This window comes from Oncorhynchus kisutch, linkage group LG12 (assembly GCF_002021735.2).
Source record: "Oncorhynchus kisutch isolate 150728-3 linkage group LG12, Okis_V2, whole genome shotgun sequence".
NCBI classification, from domain to species: Eukaryota; Metazoa; Chordata; class Actinopteri; order Salmoniformes; family Salmonidae; genus Oncorhynchus; species Oncorhynchus kisutch.
The window spans coordinates 52,852,430-52,878,162 of NC_034185.2; the positions used below are offsets into that span (position 1 = coordinate 52,852,430).

General features: G+C 41.3%; 3 protein-coding genes across 13 annotated transcripts in view; 1 reads left to right on the forward strand and 2 right to left on the reverse strand.

Annotated features, from left to right (window-relative positions):
• Positions 1 to 25,733, forward strand: part of LOC109901251 (zinc finger protein 583-like) — an 880,650-nt gene that overhangs the window by 94,546 nt on the left and 760,371 nt on the right. The window lies entirely within an intron of this gene.
• LOC109901176 (zinc finger protein 606-like) overlaps positions 1 to 25,733 on the reverse strand; it is a 67,423-nt gene that overhangs the window by 38,861 nt on the left and 2,829 nt on the right. Inside the window, exons 3-7 of one of the 2 annotated variants that reach the window (XM_031836557.1) lie at positions 25,381 to 25,548; positions 20,237 to 20,395; positions 18,813 to 18,924; positions 15,848 to 15,957; positions 12,878 to 15,185 (exon numbers count right to left, since the gene is read on the reverse strand). In XM_031836557.1, the coding sequence (XP_031692417.1) occupies positions 14,244 to 15,185; positions 15,848 to 15,957; positions 18,813 to 18,924; positions 20,237 to 20,395; positions 25,381 to 25,548 (1,491 nt within the window). In that variant the 3' untranslated portion in view covers positions 12,878 to 14,243. Of the gene's footprint in view, positions 1 to 12,877; positions 15,186 to 15,847; positions 15,958 to 18,812; positions 18,925 to 20,236; positions 20,396 to 25,380; positions 25,549 to 25,733 lie in introns of those variants that run through there. The other variant, XM_020497222.2, reaches the window with a different exon arrangement.
• LOC109901184 (zinc finger and SCAN domain-containing protein 12-like) lies at positions 4,345 to 11,999 on the reverse strand. The gene is made up of 3 exons (XM_020497233.2): positions 9,720 to 11,999; positions 8,872 to 9,002; positions 4,345 to 7,361 (listed from the first exon to the last, which is right to left on the reverse strand). The coding sequence occupies exons 1-3, from the start codon at positions 10,000 to 10,002 to the stop codon at positions 6,066 to 6,068; spliced, it is 1,710 nt and encodes a 569-aa protein (XP_020352822.2). The 5' UTR covers positions 10,003 to 11,999; the 3' UTR covers positions 4,345 to 6,065.

A 25,733-nucleotide genomic window follows, 5' to 3' on the forward strand; every position in this document is an offset into this window, starting at 1 on the left:
GCATTGTCGCTAACACAATAGACCACTTTTCTATCTACTTGCCATTCTCTGGCCACTCTCAACAAGTTCTCTGAGGCGTGTCTGTCACTGAACTCAAAGTAGGCCAGAAGACAAGCTAGACATCGAAAAATCTTCAATGAAGTGACATGTAACTGACATGTAAGAAGTGGTTACCCAGTCAGTGGTAAGGCAAACTGCAGTAGCTTTTTGGACTCTTTCCCGCACTGAAGCCTGTGTGCTCTCGTACAGTTGTGGAATAAGTGATCTTGAAAGGGTTTTCCTGCTTGGAATTGTGTACATTTGATTTAGACTATTGCTATAATTTCTAAAACCTCTGTCCTCCACGATCGAAAATGGCTGGAAATCGGTGGCAATCATTTTAGCCAATGCAATATCAATTTCACCTCGTTTTGCTACAAACATAGACTTTGGCATAAACTGGTCCATTGAAGACTGCGTTGCTGTGGGTTGCGGAGTAGGCCTACTTGACTGAGTGAATACACCTCCATGTGCTGGTTCCGCCACTATCACTAGCAGGCCAACTAGTTTCTCAAAGATACAGCTAGCTTCACCGTTGGGTGCATAGTTCGCATATGCCGGTGTAGGTTGTGCGTAGAACCGGCTTTATATGAGATTTTGTTTTGTCAAATTCTACACTGTGCTCTAACATTATCTACATTATTAAAATGCATCCAAATGCTACTGTGCTTCCGACTCATTTTCCAGCTGTTGTTTTCACAGCTGTCCTTCCTCTCTCTCCTCAGCTGCTAAGTGTGTGACTGTGAGTGAGTTGGTTCAGCCCTCCCTCGTGCATCTTTGGTTCATTGGTTGACACTGCGGGTCTGATTGACAGGTTAAACAGGTGAGGCTGTTAGTCTGAGCAGACAGTCAGAACGAATGTGTGTGCGCGCTTGAACATTTAGGCCTATATAATTCTATTTCTTTTTTTGTTCTTTGAATTATTTCATTCTATTAATTTACATCTTTTGATTATTCATATCTTAATTTTTTTATAAATAGATTTGGCTCTTCTGATATGCGAGCCGGCTCCCAACGTTCACCTACAAGAACCAGCCCTTAGAGCCGACTCGTTCGCAAACGACCCATCACTACTGGTTAGAGCATTGGGCCAATAACCGAAAGATTGCAGATCGAAACCCCTAGCTGACAAGGTAAAAATCTGTTGTTCTGCCCCTGAACAAGGCAGTTAATCCACTGTTCCTAGGCCATCATTGTAAATAATAATTTGTTCCGAACTGTCTTGTCTAGTTCAATTTAAAAAATGAGGCCAGGGGTGTCAAACTCATTCCATGAAGGGCCTAGTGTCTGCTGGTTTTAGTTTTTTTTCCTTTCAATTAAGACCTAGAAAACCAGGTGAGAGGTGTTCCTTACTAATTTGTGACCTTAATGTATCAATCAAGTACAAGGAAGGAGCGAAAACTCGCAGGCAACTCGACCCTCGAGTTTAAGGGGTCAAGCCTCAGCCTGTTAAAATTGTTGACGTAGTGGCACGTGATCAAAGGCTACATGTTAGCGGTTTCCATTACATAAGCTTGCACATTTAGCCCTATGCAAACCTCACCAGGTGGTCTTGATTATTTCCGGTAACAGTTTATCATCGAGGTTAAACTTTTTTTCCACAAACCAATGGCATTTCTTAAAATAGGTCAACTTGGCCACCAAAGGGATACCTTTAAACCTACAAATTTAAAGTTTACATTTGTTCCTCTTCACTTGGTCTATGTCAATTTTGCATTATCATCGCATCCTTGAATTGGATAGTAAAACATTTTTTTTGTTGCCTTATGGACTTGTCAAATAGCTGTCATGTTCCGTAGCCATTGCTTTTCAGGTGACAAACAGCGCTAATGCGGTTGACTCGTAAACGACAGTGTTCATTAAATGCCGGTTCGAAAACCCCTCGCTTCAAGCATTTTTGTTAAGGGAAATACTGTTCACTGCTGGTCCACACATGACGAAGTGGATGATTATAATAATGTATATATAACATTGTAGATGTAAGTGCAAGCCTCCACGGCTAACGTTATATGATACAGAATATACTAGAGTAGCGTTGATTGTTTATGTAGCTGTGCCAGTAGCCTGTGTCGGTCTGCATGTTTCCGGACGACTATATCCAATCGACAATGGAAGTGTACCATGCAAAGTCCCATATGCATTAATAGGTTATAGCATAAGGAGGACACTATCTGATGTGAATGAATGTAGGTTATGGTATAGCTCTACTGTTGATCGGAGCTCCTATAGTACAGAATATGATAATCAAATCGAACTTTATTTGTCACATGCGCCGACTACAACAAGTGTAGACTACCGTACAATGATTACTTACAAGCCCTTAACCAACAGTGCAGTTCAAGAAGAGTTTAGAAAATATTTACAAATAAATGAAAGTAAAAAATAATAAAAGGTTACAAATAATAACGAGGCTATATACAGGGTCAATGTGCGGGGGTACAGGTTAGTCGATGCACTTCATACAAGTAGGTAGGGCTATGCATAAATAATAAACAGCGAGTAGCAGCAGTGTACAAAACAAATGAGGGGGGAGGGGGGGTGTCAATGTAAATAGTCCGGTGGCTATTTGATGAATTGTTCAGCAGTCTTATGGCTTGGGGGTAGAAGCTGTTAAGGAGCCTTTTGGTCCTAGACTCCGGCACCGCTTACCGTGCGGTAGCAGAGAAAACAGTCTATGACTTGGGACAATTTTGGGGGGCTTTCCTCTGAAACCACCTATTATATAGGTCCTGGATGGCAGGAAGCTTGGCCCCAGTGATATACTGGATGTTCTCGATGGTGCAGCTGTAGAACGTTTTGAGGATCTGGGAACCCATGCCAAATCTTTTCCGCCTCCTGAGGTGAGAAAGGTGTTGTCGTGCCCCTAGGTTAGCCTAGTGGTTGGACAACCGGAAGGTTGCAAGTTCAAACCCCCGAGCTGACAAGGTACAAATCTGTCGTTCTGCCCCTGAACAGGCAGTTAACCCACTGTTCCTAGGCCGTCATTGAAAATAAGAATTTGTTCTTAACTGACTTGCCTAGTTAAATTAAGGTAAAATAAATTAAAATAAATAAAAAACGACTGTCTTGGTATGTTTGGACCATGATAGTTCGTTGGTGATGTGGACACCAAGGAACTTGAAACTTTCGACCCGCTCAGAGTTAGATGACTGTCAAATAAAAACTATTCCCCATCTGATAATAATAAATATCTTCCTCCATTAAGATTGTCGATTTGGAATATTTTACACACGTTAGGCTTAGCGTGGGTTCGAGTCCGGACTTCCGATAACCGTATTTAAAATAAACTGCAATACTGCCATCTGTAGGATGATAGTGAGAGTACAACCTGTAATACTACTCTTAGTACATTGTAATGCTCCTCCTCAAGTCAAATAACACATATGTGACGAAGTAGATGATTTGGTGTACACGGCAATATAAAATAGCCTATGCAATATGATTATTAGGTCATAGCAGTGTTTGTCTGCAAGGCTGAAGAAAGAGGTAGCTCCTTAATAAATTAATTCTTAATCTTCATTTACAAACTGTTGGCTGTAGGCTACATCCTTTCAACACACTAACACAAATATAATACTACATTTCAAAGGGGGGGGGGGGGGGGGGGGGGAGACTAACGTGAGATTCGAACCCTTGCCACAATCTGTGAAAATTATCTGGATCTAGGCACTCAACACAGAAAGCAATTTGGCCAATCAGTTAGATACAGGTGATGTAGTTGCTCTGATTATCAGTACATGCTGTTATACTTCTGTTAAGGACTATTCCATGAACACGTGTTGGAAAACGTCCAACTACATTGACCATTTTTATTTGGCTGATACATAATTTGTTACAGAAAATAATCACAGCAATCTGGTGAGGTTATAATAGGGCTAAATCTGTAAGCTCATGTAGTGGCAACAGCTAACATGTAGGCTTTGATCACATGCCACTACGTCAAGGATTTTAATTTGCTGATACTTAAACTTTACCTTGAACTTTTTCTAATGTTTGCAAGTATGGCCCCTGTGTGTTTACCCATCCCCAATATGTTTGCATCATAAACTGTAGATACAGGGTGACTTCATTGTTGTTAAACTCATCATGGACATAAATATGATTTGGGTAAAAATAGTAAAGTCATCATAAGACAAACCTGACAAAACTATTTTGATGTGTACAGTAGGTGCTTGGTAGTGTGTGGGTATGTGTAGGTATATTTAGTAAGTGTAAATTGTTTATAAAGCACTGTCAGGTGTATGCAGACTATGGTGAGATCAGATGTGATGTATACTAAAGAGATTCTCAATGAAAGTCTTAGAATGAAAAGTCACATTGTGTTTATTAAACAAGTTTTAAATAAATCATATGAAAACCACACATACACATGAACTGCATTCATTTTCTAATTGAAAGCGTCTTGGGGACAAACAAAGTAGTTGAAGTAAAGTAATGAAACAGGCATTTGCGAACATCATATAGCCTACACAGTACAAATACAATATATGACAGACTTTTTAGGCTTAAGTGGCTTATACATAGTGTACAAAACTTTAGGAACACCTGCTCTGTCTATAGCATAGACTGACCAGGTGAAAGTTATGGTCCCTTATTGATGTCACCTGGGGAAATGTTAGCTAAGTTGAGGTGAGTGCTGCTCATGATCATGTTGTATAGTTGGCTCATTTGTTAGAACATTGTGTCAGCATCTAATATAGGCCAATGCAGTTTAACAAGTGGATTATTTTGCCCTTCACTCGCAGTTGCTTAGTAGCCTACGCCTAATCCCGACTTCACGGATTTGTCTCAGGCTATTTGGTTAATTGGTTTCTGGCTGAGCAAATCAGAAACATATTGAATGCTATAATGTAGCAAGCGTAGACCTACTATTTTGCTCGATCGCATAAAGGCAACTCCAAAAGCCTGCGGAGATTGCGAAATATGAACTCGACTCTTATTTTCTGCTCCCTAACAAAGTGGATTGAGGGTAGGAAATAGATGAAATGTGGATCAAAAAAGGATCAAAAAAGCACGTGCTTCTATTTCAGAATACCACTTTTTTATATGACAGTGGTTGTGTAGGAAAAATATAATTAGTATTTTATGTATTTATTCTTACTATAAAATACAAGCGTGTTGACTGAATGGGGTAGGTGTGTGTCGTGGGTTTAATGAACAAAATAATGAACTATTGACTTAATTCATTTGTACGTAACATCATTAAACTCTATGCTAGGCCTATTCTATCCCTTTGAAAATACATTATTAGTCTTATGTTTCTTAGGACCTGCCTGACAAAAAAAAATAAAGTATATATTTTTGAAAGTGTATATTCAATGGATTTATTCAAATAAACGCCCACCAGCATCTGCACACCACTACTGCCACTCGTCACCTGCATTCTGGCATGCGCATAGGAGGTATAAAAGGCGTATGCTGGCAAGAATGTGGTAAAAATGGGCACGTAAAGACATAACATGCATTTTTCCAGCAGCAAATTATGATCGATAATGTCAAAAGCTGCACTGAAGTCTAACAAAACATCTCCCATAAGCTTCTTATTATCAATTTCTTCCAGCCAATCATCATTGTGTATGTCCCGTACATGTTGAGTGATCTTCCCTATAAGCAGGCTGAAAGTCAGTTGTTAACATGTTTATTGTGAAATAGCATTGTATCTGGTAAAACACCATTTTTTTCAAGAAGTTTACTAAGGGTTGGTAGCAGGTTGATTGGTTGGCTGTTTGAGTTTGTAAAGGGTGCTTTGCTATTCTTGGGTAGTGGAATGACTTTTGCTTCCCTCCACGCCTGAGTGGCTTGTAGGCTTATACTGAAGAGATAGCAAATAGGAGTGGCAATATAGGCCACTACCATCCTCACAAATTTTTCATTCAAATTGTCAGATTAAATATTCAAAACAGGAATATTCAACACTGAAATGTGTTACTTTCGCTACTCCAAATGCATCTGTGGATCTTTTCTGCTGACAACAACGCAGGGTTTGATCTAAACGTAATACGCTATAACATGGAATGGTTTCTAGTTTATAGAGTGGAATGGTTTTTCTGCTGATGTATCCTGAGGTATCTCCTCTCTGAGAACCTCTTCCCGCAGTGCGGACAGGCGAACGGCCTTTCTCCTGTGTGGACCTTCAGGTGCCTCTTCAGGCTGCCAGCCTGGGTGAAGCGCATGTCACACTGGGGGCAACTGAAGGGTTTCTCCCCTGTATGGACCCTTTGATGCCTCTTCAGGTCACTAGACTGGGTGAAGCGCATTAGACACTGGGTACAGCTGAAGGGTTTCACCCCTCTGTGGACCCTCTGGTGCCTCTTCAGGTCACTAGATTGGCTGAAGCGCATGTGACACTGGGTACAGTTGAAGGGTTTAACCCCTCTGTGGACCCTCTGGTGGATCTCCACACTCTGAGGGCTGCTGAAGCCTTTGTTACAGAACATGCAGAGGAACCGTTTCTCTTTACTATTGTCTGAGGTTTCTCCCCCTCCCCGAGCCTGGGCTCTAGCACTGTCGTTTGAGTGTAATACCTGATCGAGAAGGATGCGGCTGTGTGAATCGGAAGGCCCCATCGACGTGGACACTGGGTCACGGTCCCCGAACGCGTATGAAGGCGAGTGGGTTGCGACATTTGGATTTCTCTCTAAGCTTTCCCTGTAATCTAAGAAATATCTTCCCTGTGAGTGTCCGTCTCCTAAGTGACTATCTGCATTCCATGTGGGAGAAATGTCGCCCTCCACTTTCACAGTCACTTCCTCTACAACCAGACCCTCCACTTTCTTATCTTGGCACCCTTCAGAGTATATACTACTACTGTACTGGTTCCAGTCCCCTCTAGACAGATCAGTCTGTGTCTCTAAACCCAAGGGCATGTTGCCAGGGTCCATCTCTGTAGCATAAGAACAAGACGGATCATCAACGCCAGTGTGTAACGCATCACCATCACCATCCTCACGGGAATGAACTGTCCTCTCGTTCTGGTGAAATACCGGTACATAGTCTGAGCCAGGAGCAGGAGGACTGCCCAGTTTCCACAGCCCAAGTCTCTTTGGGTCTGATCTGTGGTCAGATCCTGTGTGTAAAAGCCTGTGTGTTACAGTTAAAGTCTTGGTATCTGTCTCGGAATTGAGGACGGAGTTCAGCGTTCCACTGACATCCATGATGCTGCGTCGAGTCCTGGGCTGTGCTGGGGCGTTGGTGGGGTCCTCTGTGGCTACAGCCGCTCCAGTCTGGATGTCTCTGCTGTGCTGTTGGTCCTCCTCACCTTCAGTCTTCTCCTGCTTGACCAGAGACGATCCTTCAGGACCTGCAGCCTCTGTATCTACAGACTGACACAGGAGAGGTTATTATTGGTACATGAATTGAATTGGATACATTAAGAGTATGTTTACATGCATAGTAAAAATGCTATATTAAACTGATTATGGCAGTAGGCAGATTATGCAATAGTTATGTCAACACCGTACACCGATTTAAGATGGGCAGAGTAAGGTCAAAATCAAAGTAAGCATACACAGATTGTAACACCCAATCTGAAAACACTTCAACAAAGTTATTTCCCCCTGGCCTGTCAGCCTATTCACATGCGAAGATGATGGGTGATTGTTGATGGCTGACAGGCAGTACAATGAACTGAAATCAATCTAATTTTCCAACAAAAATAACAGCTAATGAATGTGCAAAACAATTTCCAAATGTTTTTAGAAACTAGAGAAATTCAACAATCAACAGTAACTTCGAATCAGCAAAGCATAAGAGAATGTTACAACAGTTCCCACAGCAGCGGCAGACCACAATGACTGAAGTGGTAGCAGGGAAGACTGTGGTAAGTGTTGAAAGAATCAAGGTGAATGGCGTTTCACGCAAACTTTTACTCGGCTAACCTTGGCTTTAGTAGGGTGGTCGGCACTCTGCTCTCCACCAGTCTGTCTATGGAGAGCGCTGCTCAAAGAGCTGAGTGCTATTTGTCAGCCTTTCCGTTTTAAACTCTGTACTTTCGTGATCCGTATTAAGTTTTACAATCTTCCTGGATTAAAAAAAATAAATAAAATTGTACATATCAACCACGTTATCTGTTCTTTATCTACCATACGACCCTTTTAGAAAATAAAATCACAATCAAGTATTTTGAAGACAACTTATTAGAAAGAAATATCTATCCTCAAATTGAAAGCGATTGATCAGCTTTGAATCAAATTTTTTTTGAGAGAGAGAGAGAGAGAGAGAGAGATGGAATGGGAGGTGCATCTCGTGTTGACAGCAAGCCCTAAGCCTGATGGAGAGAAGGGGTGTGTGTGTAAGTGGATTATGACATAGCTGTTTGTTGAGGAAAATAAACTAAATTGAGCACTTTAGATGTTTCTAATTGTTTTTCTATTATGTATTCTGCTTAAAATTGTCCTAAAACTGAGCACATGCCTTTATATGAAATTTCAGAAATGCTGCCGCCAAATCAAGCATTTTTGGCCACAGAAATTACAATAAAATGTTGCGAAATCCTGTTGGCACTCTGATAAATGTACAAAATCGCCAATCAAAATAAATGTTTTATGTTATTTTTTGGGAAAGATATTTGATTCTGAATTGGGACATGTAAAGTTTGTATGTGAAAACTACTTTAAGATGCATACATTCAGTTGATCCAAACTCCACCAGCGCTAATAATCGCATTACTGTGTGCATGTAACCATACTTAATGTTGTAGGAGTCTCACAAGCTCCCCTATGGCAGATAAATTAGAATGTACATGTAAGCAAGTGAATAGCTGAGGGGAGCCTTTCTGAAATAAAAAGGGCCAAATTTGATTGACAAATAATACATTTTATGCATTACACTAACCTCTATCACAATAACGTGCTGGGTTGATGTTCCACTCCCCTCATCAACAGTGATTGGTTGTTCATCTTTCCATGTATTGTGTCCCGCTGGCTTCAGAAAGCTCCTATGGCCTCCAGTGAGATGTCCATCACCTGAGTGTGTGATTGGGGGAAAATAAGTGGTTAGGTTACACAAATTTGGTGGGAATGTTTATTTTTTTTGGGGGGGGGGTTAATATTTTTGTGTTTTACATTTTGATTTCAGGGGAGCTGCAGTACCCCTAATTCCCGTGGCTATGTTGACACTGTCCTCAATTTGGTCACCCGAGTGGTGCAGCGGTCTAAGGCACTGCATCTCAGTGCAAGAGGTGTCACTACAGTCCATGGTTCGAATCCAGGCTGAATCACATCCGGCTGTGATTGGGAGTCCCATAGGGCAGTTGTCCGGGTTTGGCCGTCATTGTAAGAATTTGTTCTTAACTGACTTGCATAGTTAATTAAAGGTTACATGTTTTTTTAAAGGAAGGTAAGGTAACAATACTATTTATTGATTGATGTATTATGTTCCATGTATCACATTGTTTTCGTTGAGTAAATAATAGGAAATGCAGCAAATCAAGAATCCAGATAGAATATGATATTGTGTCTTTGCGTAAGATAGCGAAGTAATCATACTATCCAAAAACGGACTAAGACCCAATTCTGGGTAACACACCTGAACACATGTGCAGAGGGGAACGGGGCGACATAAAATGAGCTATTTTCAAGCACTTTGCTACACCTGCAATAACATCTAAATATGTATGTGACCAATACAATTTTATATTAACGGCGACATGCCGCGCAGCCTTGGCCTTCTGCAAAATGTACCTCTTGCCATTCCTCTGTATCCGTCAAGCATCTTGACACTACTGGGACGACTGGCGAGGACGCGCTCTCGTATTGTCCTCTCTGCACGCTCCCGTGCCACCTTCAGTTCCTGTAGCTGTAGTTTCCTCCGCAATCCCCTGTTTTCTTTCTGGCTTTGAGTTATTTCTAAACGAAACACTGCATAGTCGTCGTCTACGAGTTTACAGATCTCTGCCACTGCTGCATTCGCTAGCACCTCCATGATGGAGGCTATTTGAGTGTGAAAACCCACACAGTTAGCCATTGTTAGATGTATCTAGGTAACGCTAGTTCTTTTTGGGGGGGGGGGGGGGGGGGGGTGTAACGCTAGTTAGCTGCTATCAACCAGCTCCCGTCTCCAATACGAATTAAATACTACCTGGTGTAAGTACGTGATGCTGTGCCGTTAAATGAGTCATATGATTCAGTTCCTTGGTGTTAATAAATGTCTAAACAATAAAAACGATTACGTGGAAACTGTTCTCGGTACCGCTGTGAAACGGTTGTGACTAGATGGAGTACAGCTACGGACGAGATGTACCATTGAACTACCGCGAGAGTTTGGACTGATGACGAATCGGAGTCGGATATCGCTTAGATTTGTAGTCCTAAAACCTACCCCTAGCTCGATTGTCCATTGTTTTTAATCTATGTATGCTTGTGTTCCCTCGTGTGCTTTATGTATTGATTTGTTGTTAATTTAAAAAATGTGTAGTCCTAAAAACCGAAAATAAGCTACCTCTGGTTCTTTCAGCCGTCTCTATGGAAAAACTGAAAAAGGATAAGGTCCGAAAATAAGGTCTGCGGAAATATGTTAATAAATGAACTACAATGTATCAGCGCACAGATACAATATAACAATATAACCAAGCCAATTTGTCCTGCCAAATGCCAATACTGCCTAAATGTGGTATTTTCAAATAAACTCCATATTGAAAACCCGTTATCTGCGCATTGCTCTCCTGCCTCTAGCTGCTATTGCCATAGCAAAAGTGATATCCGACCACTGACGTATAAGAAGAAGCCGATTTATCAGGCTTCAAAACGTACATCCAAACTCTCGCAGTAGTTCAATGGTAAATATCGTCCGTAGCTGTACCTCGTCTAGTAACAACCCTATGAATGGTTGGTATCTAGATGAGATCCAGTTTTGTCAAATGAAGATCAAAGTATATTTTTTGTTCATTTTAGCTAACCCCAACCCTTTTCCTAACCTGCTTCGTAAATTCTCATAACCTGCTGCGTGAGTTCTCCTAACCTGCTACAAAAAGCTGGATCCCTTCTAGCCCTGAACATGAAACAGGCAAGAATATCTAAGTATCCTTCTTCTATGGTATTGTGGTCGTCGGCAAACAATCGTTTGAGGTGCATGCCGCCACCTACTGTATGGGTGGTAAACTATATATTTTTTGCAGGAATATCGTAGGAAAAGGGGGAGAAAACTAAAATCATTCAAAAACCCAGAGGCAGCTTGGCCATCTGTCAAATGCCAGATGGGCTAGAGAATTTTTTTGTTGGGTGGGCTGGTCGAAATTTACACACACAACTTATTTTTTTATTTTTCTATATACAAAAAGAGTAAGATGACATGGCCGGTGGCCCATGAGCCTTTATTAATGATTTTTGCTAATGAGCCTTTGGCTGATCAGTGGGCAATGGATGGACCTATCAGGATTGCCGGCCCAGTTTTCTGATAGGCTGAGCTGAGGTCACGCAAACACACATTCAAAGTCAAAACTCATGACAATGGCTGGATTAGGATGCATATCCAAATATCATGAACTCATACATTCCTGCTTGGACTTATGTTTGAATATATTATATTTTGATGTGCAACATAATCCAGTGATTGTCATGAATTTTGGGTTGACAAATTGACTATATTTGCTATATTGTCAATTAAGGTGACCCGATTTTGGAAATAAAACGGTGAAATGTGTTTTTTTTTGCACTATGAATAACTTGATTAGATGGTAACTCATGATTTGGACATTTGGGTTCGACCATATCATGGGCTGGTGTCACCAACTGTAAAAGTTAGTGACACCAGTGGAAAATGAGTTGGCTTCACGCACTGTGATGTGGGCTGCTGTGGATAAAATGCCAGGCCCGAATTTTTGTCCCAGTCCACCCCTGAAAAAACCCATCACACTCTGTCAGTCACATTCCAATTCAAGTCACACCCCTACTAAACAGGCTCGGGGGCCTGTGAGGGCAGAACATCCTTTACCTGGATTTATTGCAATTTTTATTTTTCCTTTATTTAACTAGGCAAGTCAGTTAAGAACAAATTCTTATTTTCAATGACGGCCTAGGAACGGTGGGTTAACTGCCTGTTCGGGGGCAAAACGACAGCTTCTGTCAGCTTGGGGATTTGAGCTTGCAACCTTTCGGTTGCTAGTCCAACACTCCAACCACTAGGCTACCCTGCCGCCCCAATGCCTTGGCTGTAAACAAAAGTGTGGATGAAGTTAATTTCTTCACTCAATCCACCATACGGATCAGTCAAAGGGCACCAACCACTCCACCTACTTCCTCTGGTATTACATCTGCACGTACTTTATGCGCATGTAACAGTATAACTTTAGACCGTCCCTCGCCCATACCCGGGCGCGAACCAGTGACCCTCTGCACACATCAACAACAGTCACCCACGAAGCATCGTTACTCATCGCTCCACAAAAGCCACGGCCCTTGCAGAGCAAGGGGAACAACTACTTCAAGGTCTCAGAGCAAGTGACGTCACCGATTGAAACGCTATTTAGCTCGGACCACCGCTAACTAAGCTAGCCATTTCACATCCGTTACACGCAACCCCAGAGATAACCCCCTTGATAGGCGCTCTGATTTGAAGATACACAAAATATTCCACTCATATCTTCTTGAGGCCCAATGCACACTTCTTCTGCTCCGTTGACACCAAAAAATATCTATATAAGCCCACTTCTTGTGAACCTTACTGACGCCACTTCACCCAACGCACTATGCATGCATGACATTTATCGAGACTTCAAAAGGATCTCCCAGGCTACATGCGTCCAAAACCCTCACTCCAACTAAAAACGAGTCTGAGAGTTTCCTATTTTCCACTACAACTTTACTTCTCATTTCCTTTCTTTTTCACCAGTGTAACCCACTCACAAAATGATTTCTCATTTATTAACAGATTTGATCATTTTTTTTTCTACATAAAGGAACAGGTATCAATCACCTGATTGCCAAATAATGTTGGGGGGAGGGGGTGTTATAACAAGAGGGACATTATATTTGTTATGAATAGAACATAGCCAAAACCAAATTCAGAGGGGAAATATAGTGTTACACTTTAATCACTTTAATTTAGTGTTTTTGGCTATGGGTAAATCCATTTGAATTCAACCACTTTTTGATGGCACCCCTTTTGATTTGAACAAAACCCATGGTATAAGTGCTCGAAAAGTAACTTTTTGGACCTGAATACCAAAACATTCAGGAGATAAAGGTGCTCAAAGATGACCCATTTTGCATACCCCACCATACCATGAGACATCCATGTCCTCATCACTGGAAAAGATAAACGGTTGAGATTTATATTTAAAAGCTTACAAAACAGGGTTGTCAAACTATTTTATGATTTCTGGAGATTTATTTTATATATTTGTTTTTAATTAAGTATTTAAAAAAACTTTTAAGTCAATTATCTAAATCTGTAATGAGATTTTTTTCATATTCACACGTTGTATCTTAGCCTACTTGACATAATCTAAGGTTTTTGTGTTGTGCCATCAGTTGAGACACAACTTGCTCTTGAATACAGGGTGGGTGTCATGTTTTGGATGATAAATTTACAAAAATGTCAACTTTAAAATGGTACCACAAAGATGGTTGGAGATCCACACATCCGAGAATGTTGACTTGTATGTGAATATCTGTTGTTTCAAATTATACTGCGAATCCTCCATAGGAAACCTATTGAAATAAAGATAATATAATAGACATGACCCTTTAAATTGACATTAAACTGTGGGTGGACCGAAGGTCATTGTTGTGGTAGTAATTAGAAGTAAAAATGTCAATTGCAGTGGTCTGAAGGAATAGGTCCGTTCTATGAGTCTTATTTCTATGATTGAAATGACACCCAATCTGTATTCAAGAGCATGTTGTGTCTCAACTGATGGCGGGGCACAACACAAACTTCAGATAATGTGAAATAGGGTCCAAGCTGCAACATTGGAGTTCACGCGTCACATTCTGACAACTTCTTCCATGGGCAAACATGTATGGAAAGTTTTGTTTAAATCATAACGGATGCTTTCAAAAAGTGAGTGAATTCAAAATGGATTTACTGTGCCAGCACACCAAACAACAAGTCTGTATCATGTGAGAATGTGAGCGTACCCAGATGCTCAACTGAGGGACTTAGTATTCCAAAAAACCCTCTCTCTGAGACACTTCACAAGATGACTATAATATGTCAGCTAAAGAATTGTTCCCAGATCTCCCCTGTGTACATCTCAAGCCACAGTGCTACGATTTCTCCCCATTGTGGACACTCCTATGTTTGATAAGGTTACTCTGGAAGGAGAAGCTCTTGTAACATAGTTTGCACTTGAAGGGCCTCTCCTTGGTGTGAACGGTCTGGTGCTGCTTGATATATTTTGTCTTAGCGAAGCGTTTCCCACACGTGGGGCAGGCATACGGCTTTTCAGCGTCCGTCCTAATGCTCGGCCTCCCACGTTGTGACCCAATGACACCAGAGGAGGTAGAAGCAGGTGCCACCACCGTCAGGTGGTTAGTCTTTGAGCTCCCTCCTTGACCTCTAGCCATTGTTTGGGTGTTGTTGGGATTGTGTGCTGTGTTATAGGCTAGGTACCTCTCGTGGTGACCACCCATCCTGGCCCTGTCTTTATTGGTGGGGTAACCATGAGGTAACTGAGGAAGGCTAGACCCAGGTCCAGGCTTTCTATGAATCCAGTCACTAGTCATTAGACAAGACCCTGAAGGAGAAGACAGACTTCCTGATAGACTACCACCATGAGAGTCTCCCACCACTCTCTGTGAAGGCTGAAGTGCAGGGTGACCTGCTCTGTTCATCATGGATACTGTGGTGTTTGTATCATAGGAACAGGAGGGTCTATCTCTATCAGGCCCAGGTCCTGCTCCATCCCTGCACTGAGACTGTGAAGAGAAGGGTCTGGGCTGTGGACTGGATCCCTGACTGGAGCCTCTGTCTCTCTGATGACCACCAGGACTGAGGTTGTTCAGTCCACCTGTCCACTGGTTGTGTTCTGCGTGGTGCTGGAGTCTCTGTCCCACGTGGTTCGGTTCTGGTTCTGACTCGGGAAGGAAGAGTGACGGCTCCTGATCCAGGGTTCTGATCCGGGGCCAGGGTTTGTGACCAGCTGCTTCAGAGGTCCAGTCTCTCCCGCCAGCAACACCAGATTTCAGCAGGTCCTCATGGACTGCACACTGCAAACAACAATTGTAAAGACGAGCATAAAACCTTATATAAGAAACTCTTTGCTGTACACACAGAAACATGACATCATATTATAAACTGTTTACCACAGTCAAGCCCATCTCTAACACTGTGATTCAAGCACCTAACAATATGGAGCCATTGGAGTTTACTATAAAAAATGTCCTTATGTGTTGATTCAATAATTAATGTTTGGTTTGACTGAGATAAGGGAAAGTCTGTGCCTGAAAAACATTTTTTGAAAGTCAGTCAGCACAGAGTCGATTTTGTATTTAATTTGAACAAAATGGTTATACACTCACAGAACATGAAGTACAGTACTTTTATTGCACAAAGCGATGTGACAAGTAGAATAATTTCTCACTATGGTAACACTTGACCTTTTCTGTAAATCTGGTACCCTCGCTTTGATAAAATGAATTTTCCTCATTATAAAACACCAGCATCAAACACCATGATAAGGTTGTCACTCTTCATCAGTGGAGCATTTTTACAGACACCATCCCCATATCATCTACTCTGCCTCATCATACTCATTCTTTCCTTAGTTCACCTCATCCAGTTTCCAACTACATAAAACAGCCTCTCTCCCGTGTGAACCTTCAGGTGCATCTTCAGCTGGTAAAAAATAAATGGATTCCCATCCACTGACCTCCAATATGTTGCCTCTGGTGTCGTCCCCCGAGGCCTTGGCTGCACCCATCTGGGTCTGGGAATCCAATATGGCCGCCCAGTCTCCTCTGTTAGCCTCCAGCCAACAACCTTTAGAAACATGGCAGAGACAACTCTACATAAGGGGACCATACTTATGAACTTTTGCTTAGACTTGCTTTAAATCATCAGTCTAAAATGGCTAGCTGCTAGCTTTTCTCAAAGGGCAACCTGGCCAAATAAGCCACGATGCTGTGGATGGCCAGCTGAGCATATAATTTATATCCGGTAACAAAATAACAAATTCAACTCATCAGAGACCTCAAGCGGTAGAGCCGCCATCCATTCGCATTTGTTCAACAGGTCAATTTGGCCCTGCTAAGGTCAATTGGGTCAAACTATAGTTTTAGCAAGTTTGTTAGGACATCTACCTTGTGCATGACACAAGTCATTTTCCAACAATTGTTTACAGAAAGATTATTTCACATATAATTCACTGTATCACAATTCCAGTGGGTCAGAAGTTTACATACACTATGTTGACTGTGCCTTTAAACAGCTTGGCAAACTCCAGAAAATGATGTCATGGCTTTAGAATCTCCTGATAGGCTAATTTACATAATTTGAGTCAATTGGAGGTGTACCCATGGATGTATTTCAAGGCCTACCTTCAAACTCAGCGCCTCTTTGCTTGACATCATGGGAAAATCAAAATAAATCCGCCAAGACCTCAGGGGAAAAAACTGTAGACCTCCACAAGTCTGGTTCCTCCTTGAGAGCAATTTCCAAATGCCTGAAGGTACCACATTCATCTGTACAAACAATAGTTCGCAAGTATAAACACCATGGGACCACGCAGCCGTCATACTGCTCAGGAAGGAGACGCGTTCTGTCCCCTAGAGATGAACGTACTTTGGTGCGAAAAGTGCAAATCAATCCCAGAACAGCAGCAGAGGATCTTGTGAAGATGCTGGAGGAAACAGCTACAAAAGTGTCTATATCCACAGTAAAATGAGTCCTATAGTAACATAACCTGAAAGGCCGCTCAGCAAGGAAGAAGCCACTGCTCAAAAACCGCCATAATAAAAGCCAGACTACGGATTGCAACTGCACATGGGGACAAAGATCGTACTTTTTGGATAAATGTCCCCTGGTCTGAGGAAACAAAAATAGAACTGTTTGGTCATAATGACCATCGTTATGTTTGGAGGAAAAAGGGGCAGGCTTGAAAGCCGAAGAACAACATCCCAACCATGATGCACGGGGTGGCAGCATCATGTTATGAGGGTGCTTTGCTGCAGGAGGAACTGGTGCACTTCACAAAATAGATGGCATTATGAGGGGGGGAAATTATGTGGATATATTGAAGCAACATCTCAAGACATCAGTCAGGAAGCTAAAGCTTGGTCGCAAATGGGTCTTCCAAATGGACAAATGGACCCCAAGCATACTTCCAAAGTTGTGGCAAAATGGCTTAAGGACAATAAAGTCGAGGTATTGGAGTGGCCATCACAAAATCTTGACCTCAAACATATAGAACATTTGTGGGCAGAACTGAAAAATCGTATGCGAGCAAGGAGACCTATAAACCTGACTCAGTTACACCAGCTCTGTCAGGAGGAATAGGCCAAAATTCACCCAACTTATTGTGGGAAGCTTGTAGAAGGCTACCCAAAACGTTTGACCCAAGTTAAACTATTTAAAGGCAATGCTACCAAATACTAATTGAGTGTATGTAAACTACTGACCCACTGGGAATGTGATGAAAGAAATAAAAGCTGAAATAAATCATTCTCTCTACTATTATTCTGACATTTCACATTCTTTAAATAAAGTGGTGTTCCTACCTGACCTAAGACAGGGAATTTTTACTAGGATTAAATGTCAGGAACTGTGAAACTGAGTTTAAATGTATTTGGTAAGGTGCATGTAAACTTCTGACTTCAAATGTATATTCATTGTAGCAACAAATATTTATGTATTAGGCTATTCTACAGCCTGCGTCTTGGTCTGAGTGACTTCAAGTTGTAAAGTTAGGAGAAGGCAAGGCTGGACACTTGGTGAACCTAGCCAGACCAGTCAATTTACACTTTGTAACACGTGAGACAAGGTAAGCTAGATAATGATTCTAAAAACGCATATAAGATGTAGCCCTATCCTACATGTAGGCAAGTGTACACAACCATGCAGCCTCATATACGAAGATATTTGTAGGTCCTAGCAGTATGTTTGTGAAGACGACAGAAGAAAGTCTTAGGCCTAGCTCCTTATGAAATTCATTCTTAATCTTCATTTAAGGTGACGACTGCACTTTTCTTCTCAACACAATCCCACAATGAATGTCCACATGTCAAAGGAAAAATGATGACCCCATTGGGGATTTGAACTTAAGTCGCAACTGAGGATAAGCGTCAGGAACTAGGCGTCTTACACTGTGAGCCAATTGTCCAGACTCATTTTTGCATGTGATGAGTTCATTTGAGTATCTGAATGTGCGGGTGGACTCCTGGTATGGATGCTTTAGGGTCATTCCACCTCAAGAAGCACAAGAAAGAGGATTTTGACACCCACCATCTCAGATTGTTCTGAAATTGTTTTTGTTGTTCGAAATAGATAAGATTAGCATTCCTGCAACATTATTTGCTTGAAATATAATTTCATCTCTGAGAAATGAAGCTAATTGATTGCACCCAACTTGTCCATTCTAGTTTATAGGATTCATATATTGTTCAATAAATATAGCATCTAACCTCTGATTTGGACCAAACTTTTTCTATCAATAATTTATACATGAGGAATTCAAAGAAATTGTCAAATGCCACCCATGAACCCTCCACACCAATTCCACCCCAGTGAATTTGGTGCCTCCCCCCTTTTACATACATTGGTCTTTGAAATTGTTAGGTTTATGTCCATTCCTACATCCTGATATTACTGTATGTAGGTTATATGTATTTCTCCCTTACCTTGCTCCCCCATCTTTAGTCCACTAAGCAGATCAATGCTCTCTGGTCCATCTTCTATTGTCTCCTCTTTGACTAGCAGCAGATCAGGCTTCCCTTCCTCCATGTCTACTGACTGTAAGAGATAGAGTGAGAGGATGTTGGATTAAGAAATTCGCTATGAGTACTATTCAAACGTTTTAGTTGATTTGATACTAAGATTTTATTCTTTGACACTCATTTGTGGTTGGATCCTTGAAAGACATGGGCTGTGTCTGAATAACCATATTTGCATCCTAAATAGTAAGCTGTTTGAGTATTTGAAAAATAAAAAATTTGTGTGCGACGTTTCGAAAATTGAGTATACTTGAAATGCCTGGATGTCATAACGCTATTGTTATTTTACTGCTGCTGTTTAATTATTTGTAACTTTTATTTTCTATTTTTTACTTAAACGTATTTTTCTTAAAACCTCTTAAAAGATTGTTGATTAAGGGCTTGTAATAAGCATTTAACTGTATTTCTATTTTTAATTTTTTTTCACCTTTATTTAATCAGATAGGCCAGTTGAGAACAAGTTCTCATTTACAACAGCGACCTGGCCAAGATAAAGCAAAACAGGGCAACAAAAACAATAACACAGAGTTACACATGGGTTAAACAAACGTACAGTCAATAACACAATAGAAAAATCTATGTACAGTGTGTGCAAATGTAGTAAGATTAGGGAGGTAAGGCAATCAATAGGCCATAGAATGGAAATAATTACAATTTAGCATTAACACTGGAGTGATAGATGTGCAGATGATGATGTGCAAGTAGAGATACTAGGGTGCAAAAGAGAAAGAAAAAAAAACAATATGGGGATGAGGTAGTTGGGTGTGCTATTTACAGATGGGGTGTGTACAGGTACAGTGATCGGTAAGCTGCTCTGACAGCTGATGCTTAAAGTTAGAGAGGGAGATATAAGTCTCCAGCTTCAGTGATTTTTGCAATTCGTTCCAGTCATTGGCAGCAATAGAACTGGAAGGAATGGTGGCCAAAGTAGGTGTTGGCTTTGAGGATGACCAGTGAAATATACCTGCTGGAGTGTGTGCTACAAGTGGGTGTTGCTTGTTAACTTGGCATTCGAAGATTTAGGAAGGCAGGGCAGGATGGATATAGGTCTATAACAGTTTGGGTCTGGAGTGTCTCCCCCTTTGAAGAGGGGGATGACCGCGGCAGCTTTCCAATCTTCCAATCTTTGGTGATCTCAGATGATACTAAAGAGAGGTTGAACAGGCTAGTAATAGGGGTTGCAACAATTTCAGCGGGTAATTTTAGAAAGAGAGGGTCCAGATTGTCTAGCCCAGCTGATTTGTAGGGATCCAAATTTTGCAGCTCTTTCAGAACATCAGCTGTCTGGATTTGGGTGAAGGAGAAGCAGGGGGGGACTTGGGCAAGCTCACCTCAGTGAGACTGTGTGTGGTCCTGTGCTGCTCAGCTGGTTCCTCTGTTGGTTCAGGAGGAGGTGTATTCTGGTTGTCCTCCATGACCATGGTCCCCTTAGGGTTCCCCAGACCTTCCTCACACCCCTCCTCCTTCACCAGTAGCACCTCCTCCTCCTCCTGGAAGAGAGAGGTGATACAGATTACATAGACATAGACTCCATCAGATACGTACAGTACACACTAAAAACGCAGAGATAAAACACACTTTAAACATGGAGTGTTTACCCATCTCCACTACATGAGACCTGTACTGTAGTTACAGAATAACTTCATTGCTGTTACACCCATCATGGTGGACATAAATTATGATGTTGTGGGTAAATAAGTCAGCTAATACCAATCAGACAGTAGTTTACAGTCGGCTCACCTCAGTGAGACTGATAAGTCAAAAGTCATCATCAAGTATACTTTTTTTTTTTTTAACCACCCCTCCCCTAATTGCAGTAAACGAAAATGCAAATGAATTACTTAAAAATCATACAATGTGATTTTCTGGATTTTTGTTTTAGATTCCGTCTCTCACAGTTGAAGTGTACCTATGATAAAAACTACAGACCTCTACATGCTTTGTAAGTAGGAAAACCTGCAAAATTGGCAATGTATCAAATACTTGTTCTCCCCACTGTATTTTTCAACTGTGCTGTTTGACCAATGTTCTGAACCTTTCTATTCTCATTGTTTCTACAATTGTAAATTAAAGATGACCATTTTTGCTAAGAGTATTATTATATTATTGATCGATTGACTATGACTTTTTTTTTTTTCAAAATCACCCAGCAGTGCTATTTGCAGAGTTAGCGCCTGGTAAATGTAGCAATTCTTCAGCCATTCCTGAACCTGCAACCAAAAACAAGCCACATATGGGCAGTACCAAAACAAGTGATCTAATGACTCTGTCCCTTCGCAGCAAAATCTGCAGAGCTGGGATGGTTGTATCCCCCATATATACAGTGCATTCGTAAAGTATTCAGACTCGTTCCCCTCTTCCAAATTTTGTTATGTTACAGCCTTATTTTAAAATGGAATTCCTCAGCACTCTACACACAATACTCCATAAGGATAAAGCGAAAACATGTTTTTAGAAATGTTTGCACATTTATAAAAAATATATATAAACTGATATACCTTATTTTTTGGAATCCACCTGTGGTAAATTCAATTGATTGGACATGATTTGGAAAGGCACACACCTGTTTATAAGGTCCCACAGTTGACAGTGCATGTCAGAGCAAAAACCAAGCCATAAGGTGAGGTCAAAGGAATTATCTGTAGAGCTCCGAGACAGGATTATATTGAGGCACAGATTTGGGGAAGGGTACCTGCATTGAAGGTCCCCAAGAACACAGTGGCCTCCATCATTCTAAAATGGAAGAAGTTTGGAACCACCGAGACTCTTCCTTGAACTGGCCGCCCGGCCCAACTGAGCAATTGGGGGAGAAGGACCTTGGTCAGGGAGGTGACCGAGAACTCGATGGTCACTCAGAGAGCTCCAGAGTTCATCTGTGGAGATGGGAGAACCTTCCAGAAGGACAACAATTTCTGCAGCACTCCACCAATCAGGCCTTTATGGTAGATTGGCCAGACGGAAGCCACTCCGCAGTAAAAGGCACATGACAGCCCGACAGCCCGCTTGGAGTTTGCAAAAAGGCACCTAAAGGACTCTTAAGACCATGAGAAACAAGATTCTCTGGCCGTATGAAACCAAGATTGAACTCCTTGGCCTGAATGACAAGCATCACGTCTGGAGGAAACCTTGCACCATCCCTACAGTGAAGCATGGTGGTGGCAGCATCATGCTGGGGACGTTTTTCAGCGGCAGAGAATAGTAAGGATCGAGGGAAAGATGATCGGAGGAAAGTACAGAGATCTTTCATGAAGACTTTCTCCAGAGCGCTCAGGACCTCAGACTGGGGGCGAAGGTTCACCTTCCAACAGGACAATGCAGGAGTGGCTTCCGGACAAGTCTACGGATGTCCTTGAGTGGCCCAGCCAGAGCCCTGACTTGAACCCCATCTCTGGAGAGACCTGAAAATAGCTGTGCAGCGACGCTCCCCATCCAACCTGACAGAGCATGAGAGGATCTACAAAGATTAATGGGAGGAACTCCCCAAATAAAGGTGTGCCAAACTTTTAGTCATACCCAAGAAGACGAGGCTGTAATCGCTGCAAAAGGTGCTTCAACAAAGTACTGAGTAAAGGGTCTGAATACTTATGTAAATGTAATATTTCCGTTTTTTTATATTTTTTTTATCAATTTGCTTTTGCTTTGGGGTATTGGGGTATTGAGTGTAGAATGGTGAGGAGAAAAAAATATTTACACCATTTTAGAATAAGGCTGTAACATAACAAAATGTGGAAAAAGTCAAGGGGTCTGAATACTTTCTGAATGCACTGTAGAAAGAAAGATATATAGATATACACACTGTGCATAACATTATATTGGTTGCAAGAATCTTGCATAATAATTCAAAATTGAAAGACTCAAAGTTTTGAATCAAGCGTAGTTGTCACAAAAACCACGTGCCATGGAATCGGTACATCGAAAATCTCTTCAACTATTTTGCAACCTGTGCATTTGGTCCTAAAATGAAACTGGTATACTTTTATTTATCACAATTTTCTTTAACCAATTTTGGTCTTTAATGCAGGTCTAACAGACAAATTCGTTACCTTGTACCCCTTTCACTTGCCTCATTCATTTTTGCAGTAATGCTGCAGTTGGTTGTAATTTTGGATAGAGCAGACATTTCCATATTTTTGTAAACTGCATGTGTGAAATAACTCTACTAGTCCTATTTATAATATAATTGACAAAGATGACAGTTTTTTTCATTTTTATATCAATTAGTATATTTGAGTTGAACCATAATATGTGTTGTAATATTTGTTCTGTCTTTTCTCTGGTGGACTAAACTGAAATGTCAACCAGCTTTCTATGGCTTGTTTTAAAAATAGTGATATTTTGAAGATTGAAAATTAAACAAACAACCGAAAGTGAGGTTATAATCTGAATAATGGAAATAAGGTCCTTCTTGAACAAGGAGCGAACCATATTGGATTTATGTATAGCTTTTACATGACTGAAGCCTTTACTTAGAGGTCCAGTACTTAAATATTTTATCATTTCTGCCCTACGAATTCATTATATAAATAGGCCCGTTCAATTTTGTCTGGCATAATGTTCAATAATAAATAGGTGTTTGTTAGTGTGTGTGTATAGGTAGGTATATTTCGTTTATATTGGTTATAAAGTGCTGTTGTGTGATTTATATGATCAGAAGTTATGTATATTAAAGGGAGTCTCAATGAAAGTCTTAGAATGAAAAGTCAAATGTTTTGTTTATTAAACAAACAAGTTTTAACTAGACCATATAAAAACCACATATACACACATCTCAACTACAAATCTGAATGAACTTGATAAACTGCATTCATTTTCTCATTAAAAGTGTATTTGGAAAAAAATAAGTAGTTAAATATAAGTGATGAAACAGGTATTTGTGATCATTCTATAGCCCCTCCCAGCTTGATTTTGTTAAATTTGAGGGACCTAGGAATTTTGTTTTGAAGCCAATTTCCTGCAGTTCTACATAGTTTAACAAAGACTCATTACATCTTTTAGGTAGGCTATTTAATGATAATAATAATAATAATAAAAAAATTATGGATAAGGAAAATAAATTGATAGACCAGATTTCCCCAAAAGTTATTCTGCTACCAAATATAATTATAATAATAATTTATATGAACATTCAATTTTATTATACATATTATATTTTACAGAAAGTGAATTGATAGCGAGAGTCACATATGGTATAAGATTACTTCCAAAGCAAAGTCAAATTTCTTTGACTCCTCGACTTTAGAAGGTTGTAGCTAAACCTCTGAATGTCAGGCTTATATATATGCCCACAATGTCTGGGCCTTGCACTTCAATGCTCTTTGTTGTTGCGGAAATTGACCAACTACTGCTGTTTACTTTGTGCATCTGTCATTTCACTGAGTCTACCTTCAATGCAGGGTTTGATGTTAACATCAGACGCTATTGAGTGGAATGGTAACTTTCTAGGTTATAGAGTGGAATGGTTTTTCTGCTGGTGTATCCTGAGGTATCTCCTCTCTGAGAACCTCTTCCCGCAGTGCATACAGGCAAATGGCCTCTCTCCGGTGTGGACCTTCAGGTGCATCTTCAGCTGGTGCTGACGGGAGAACCTCTTCTCACACTGGGTACAGCTGAAGGGTTTCTCCCCTGTGTGGACTCTTTGATGCCTCTTCAGGGTGCCAGCCTCAGCAAAGCACATGTGACACTGGGTACAGCTGAAGGGTTTCACCCCTGTGTGGACCCTCTGGTGGATCTCTACCTTCTGGGGGCAGCTGAAGCCTTTGTTACAGAACACGCAGAGGAACCGCTTCTCTTTACCATTGACAGATTCTGATCCCCCTCCCTGAGCCTGGGGTCTAACACTCTCGTTTGAGTTCAATACCTGATCGAAAAGGACGCGGCCTTGTGAATCGGAAGGCCCCATCGACGTGGACACTGGGTCACGATCCCTGAACACGTGTAAAGGGGAATGGGTCGCAACATTTGGATTTGTCTCTATGATTTCCCTATAATCTAAGAAATCTCTGCCCTGTGAGTGTCCGTCTCCTAGGTGACTATCTGCATTCCATGTGGAAGGAGTGTTGCCCTCCAATTTCACAGTCAATTCATTTACAACCATAACCTCCCCTTTCTTATCTAGGCACCCATCAGAGTATAGACTACTACTGTACTGGTTCCAGTCCCCTCTAGACAGATCAGTCTGTGTATCTAAACCCAAGGACATGTTGCTAGGGTCCATCTCTGTAGTGTAAGAACAAGAAAGGCCATCACCACCAGTGTCTAATGCATCACCATCTCCAAGGGAATAAACTGTCCTCTGGCTCTGTTGAAATACCGGTAAATACTCTGAACCAGGAGCAGGAGGACAGCCCAGTGTCCCCAACCCCAGTTTCTCTGGGTCTGATCTGTGGTCAGATCCTGTGTGTAAGAGCCTGTGTGTTACAGTTAAAGTCTTGGTGTCTGTCTCTGACTTGAGAACGGCGTTTGCCGTTCCACTGACCTCCGTGATGCTGCTTCGGGTCCTGGGCTGCGCTGACGCGGTGGTATGGTCCTCCGTGGCTTCAAGGGGCACTCCAGCCTGTCCAGTCTGGATGTCACTGCTGTGCCGTGGGTCCTCCTCTCCTTCAGACCTCTCCAGTTTGACCCCAGGACCTGCAGCCTCTGCATCCTGACACAAGAAGAGGGGAGGTTATTACCGGTACATGAGTAGAATTGGAAAACAATGTCATAGGGAAGTCTCACAAGCTCCCCTATGGCAGATAAATAAGGATGTAAGCAAGTGAATAGCTGAGGGGAGCCTTTCTGAAATAAACGGGCCACATTTAATGTACTGTCATTTTTTTATGTTACACT

What these genes read in the sequence shown, in the direction of transcription:
- LOC109901184 (XM_020497233.2), bottom strand. Translation starts at nt 10,002, where the DNA reads ATGGCTAACTGTGTGGGTTTTCACACTCAAATAGCCTCCATCATGGAG. An exon ending in ATACAGAGGAATGGCAAGAG is followed by an intron (nt 9,003 to 9,719) that starts GTACATTTTGCA and finishes TCACACACTCAG; the next exon opens with GTGATGGACATCTCACTGGA. An exon ending in AGCACGTTATTGTGATAGAG is followed by an intron (nt 7,362 to 8,871) that starts GTTAGTGTAATG and finishes CTCCTGTGTCAG; the next exon opens with TCTGTAGATACAGAGGCTGC.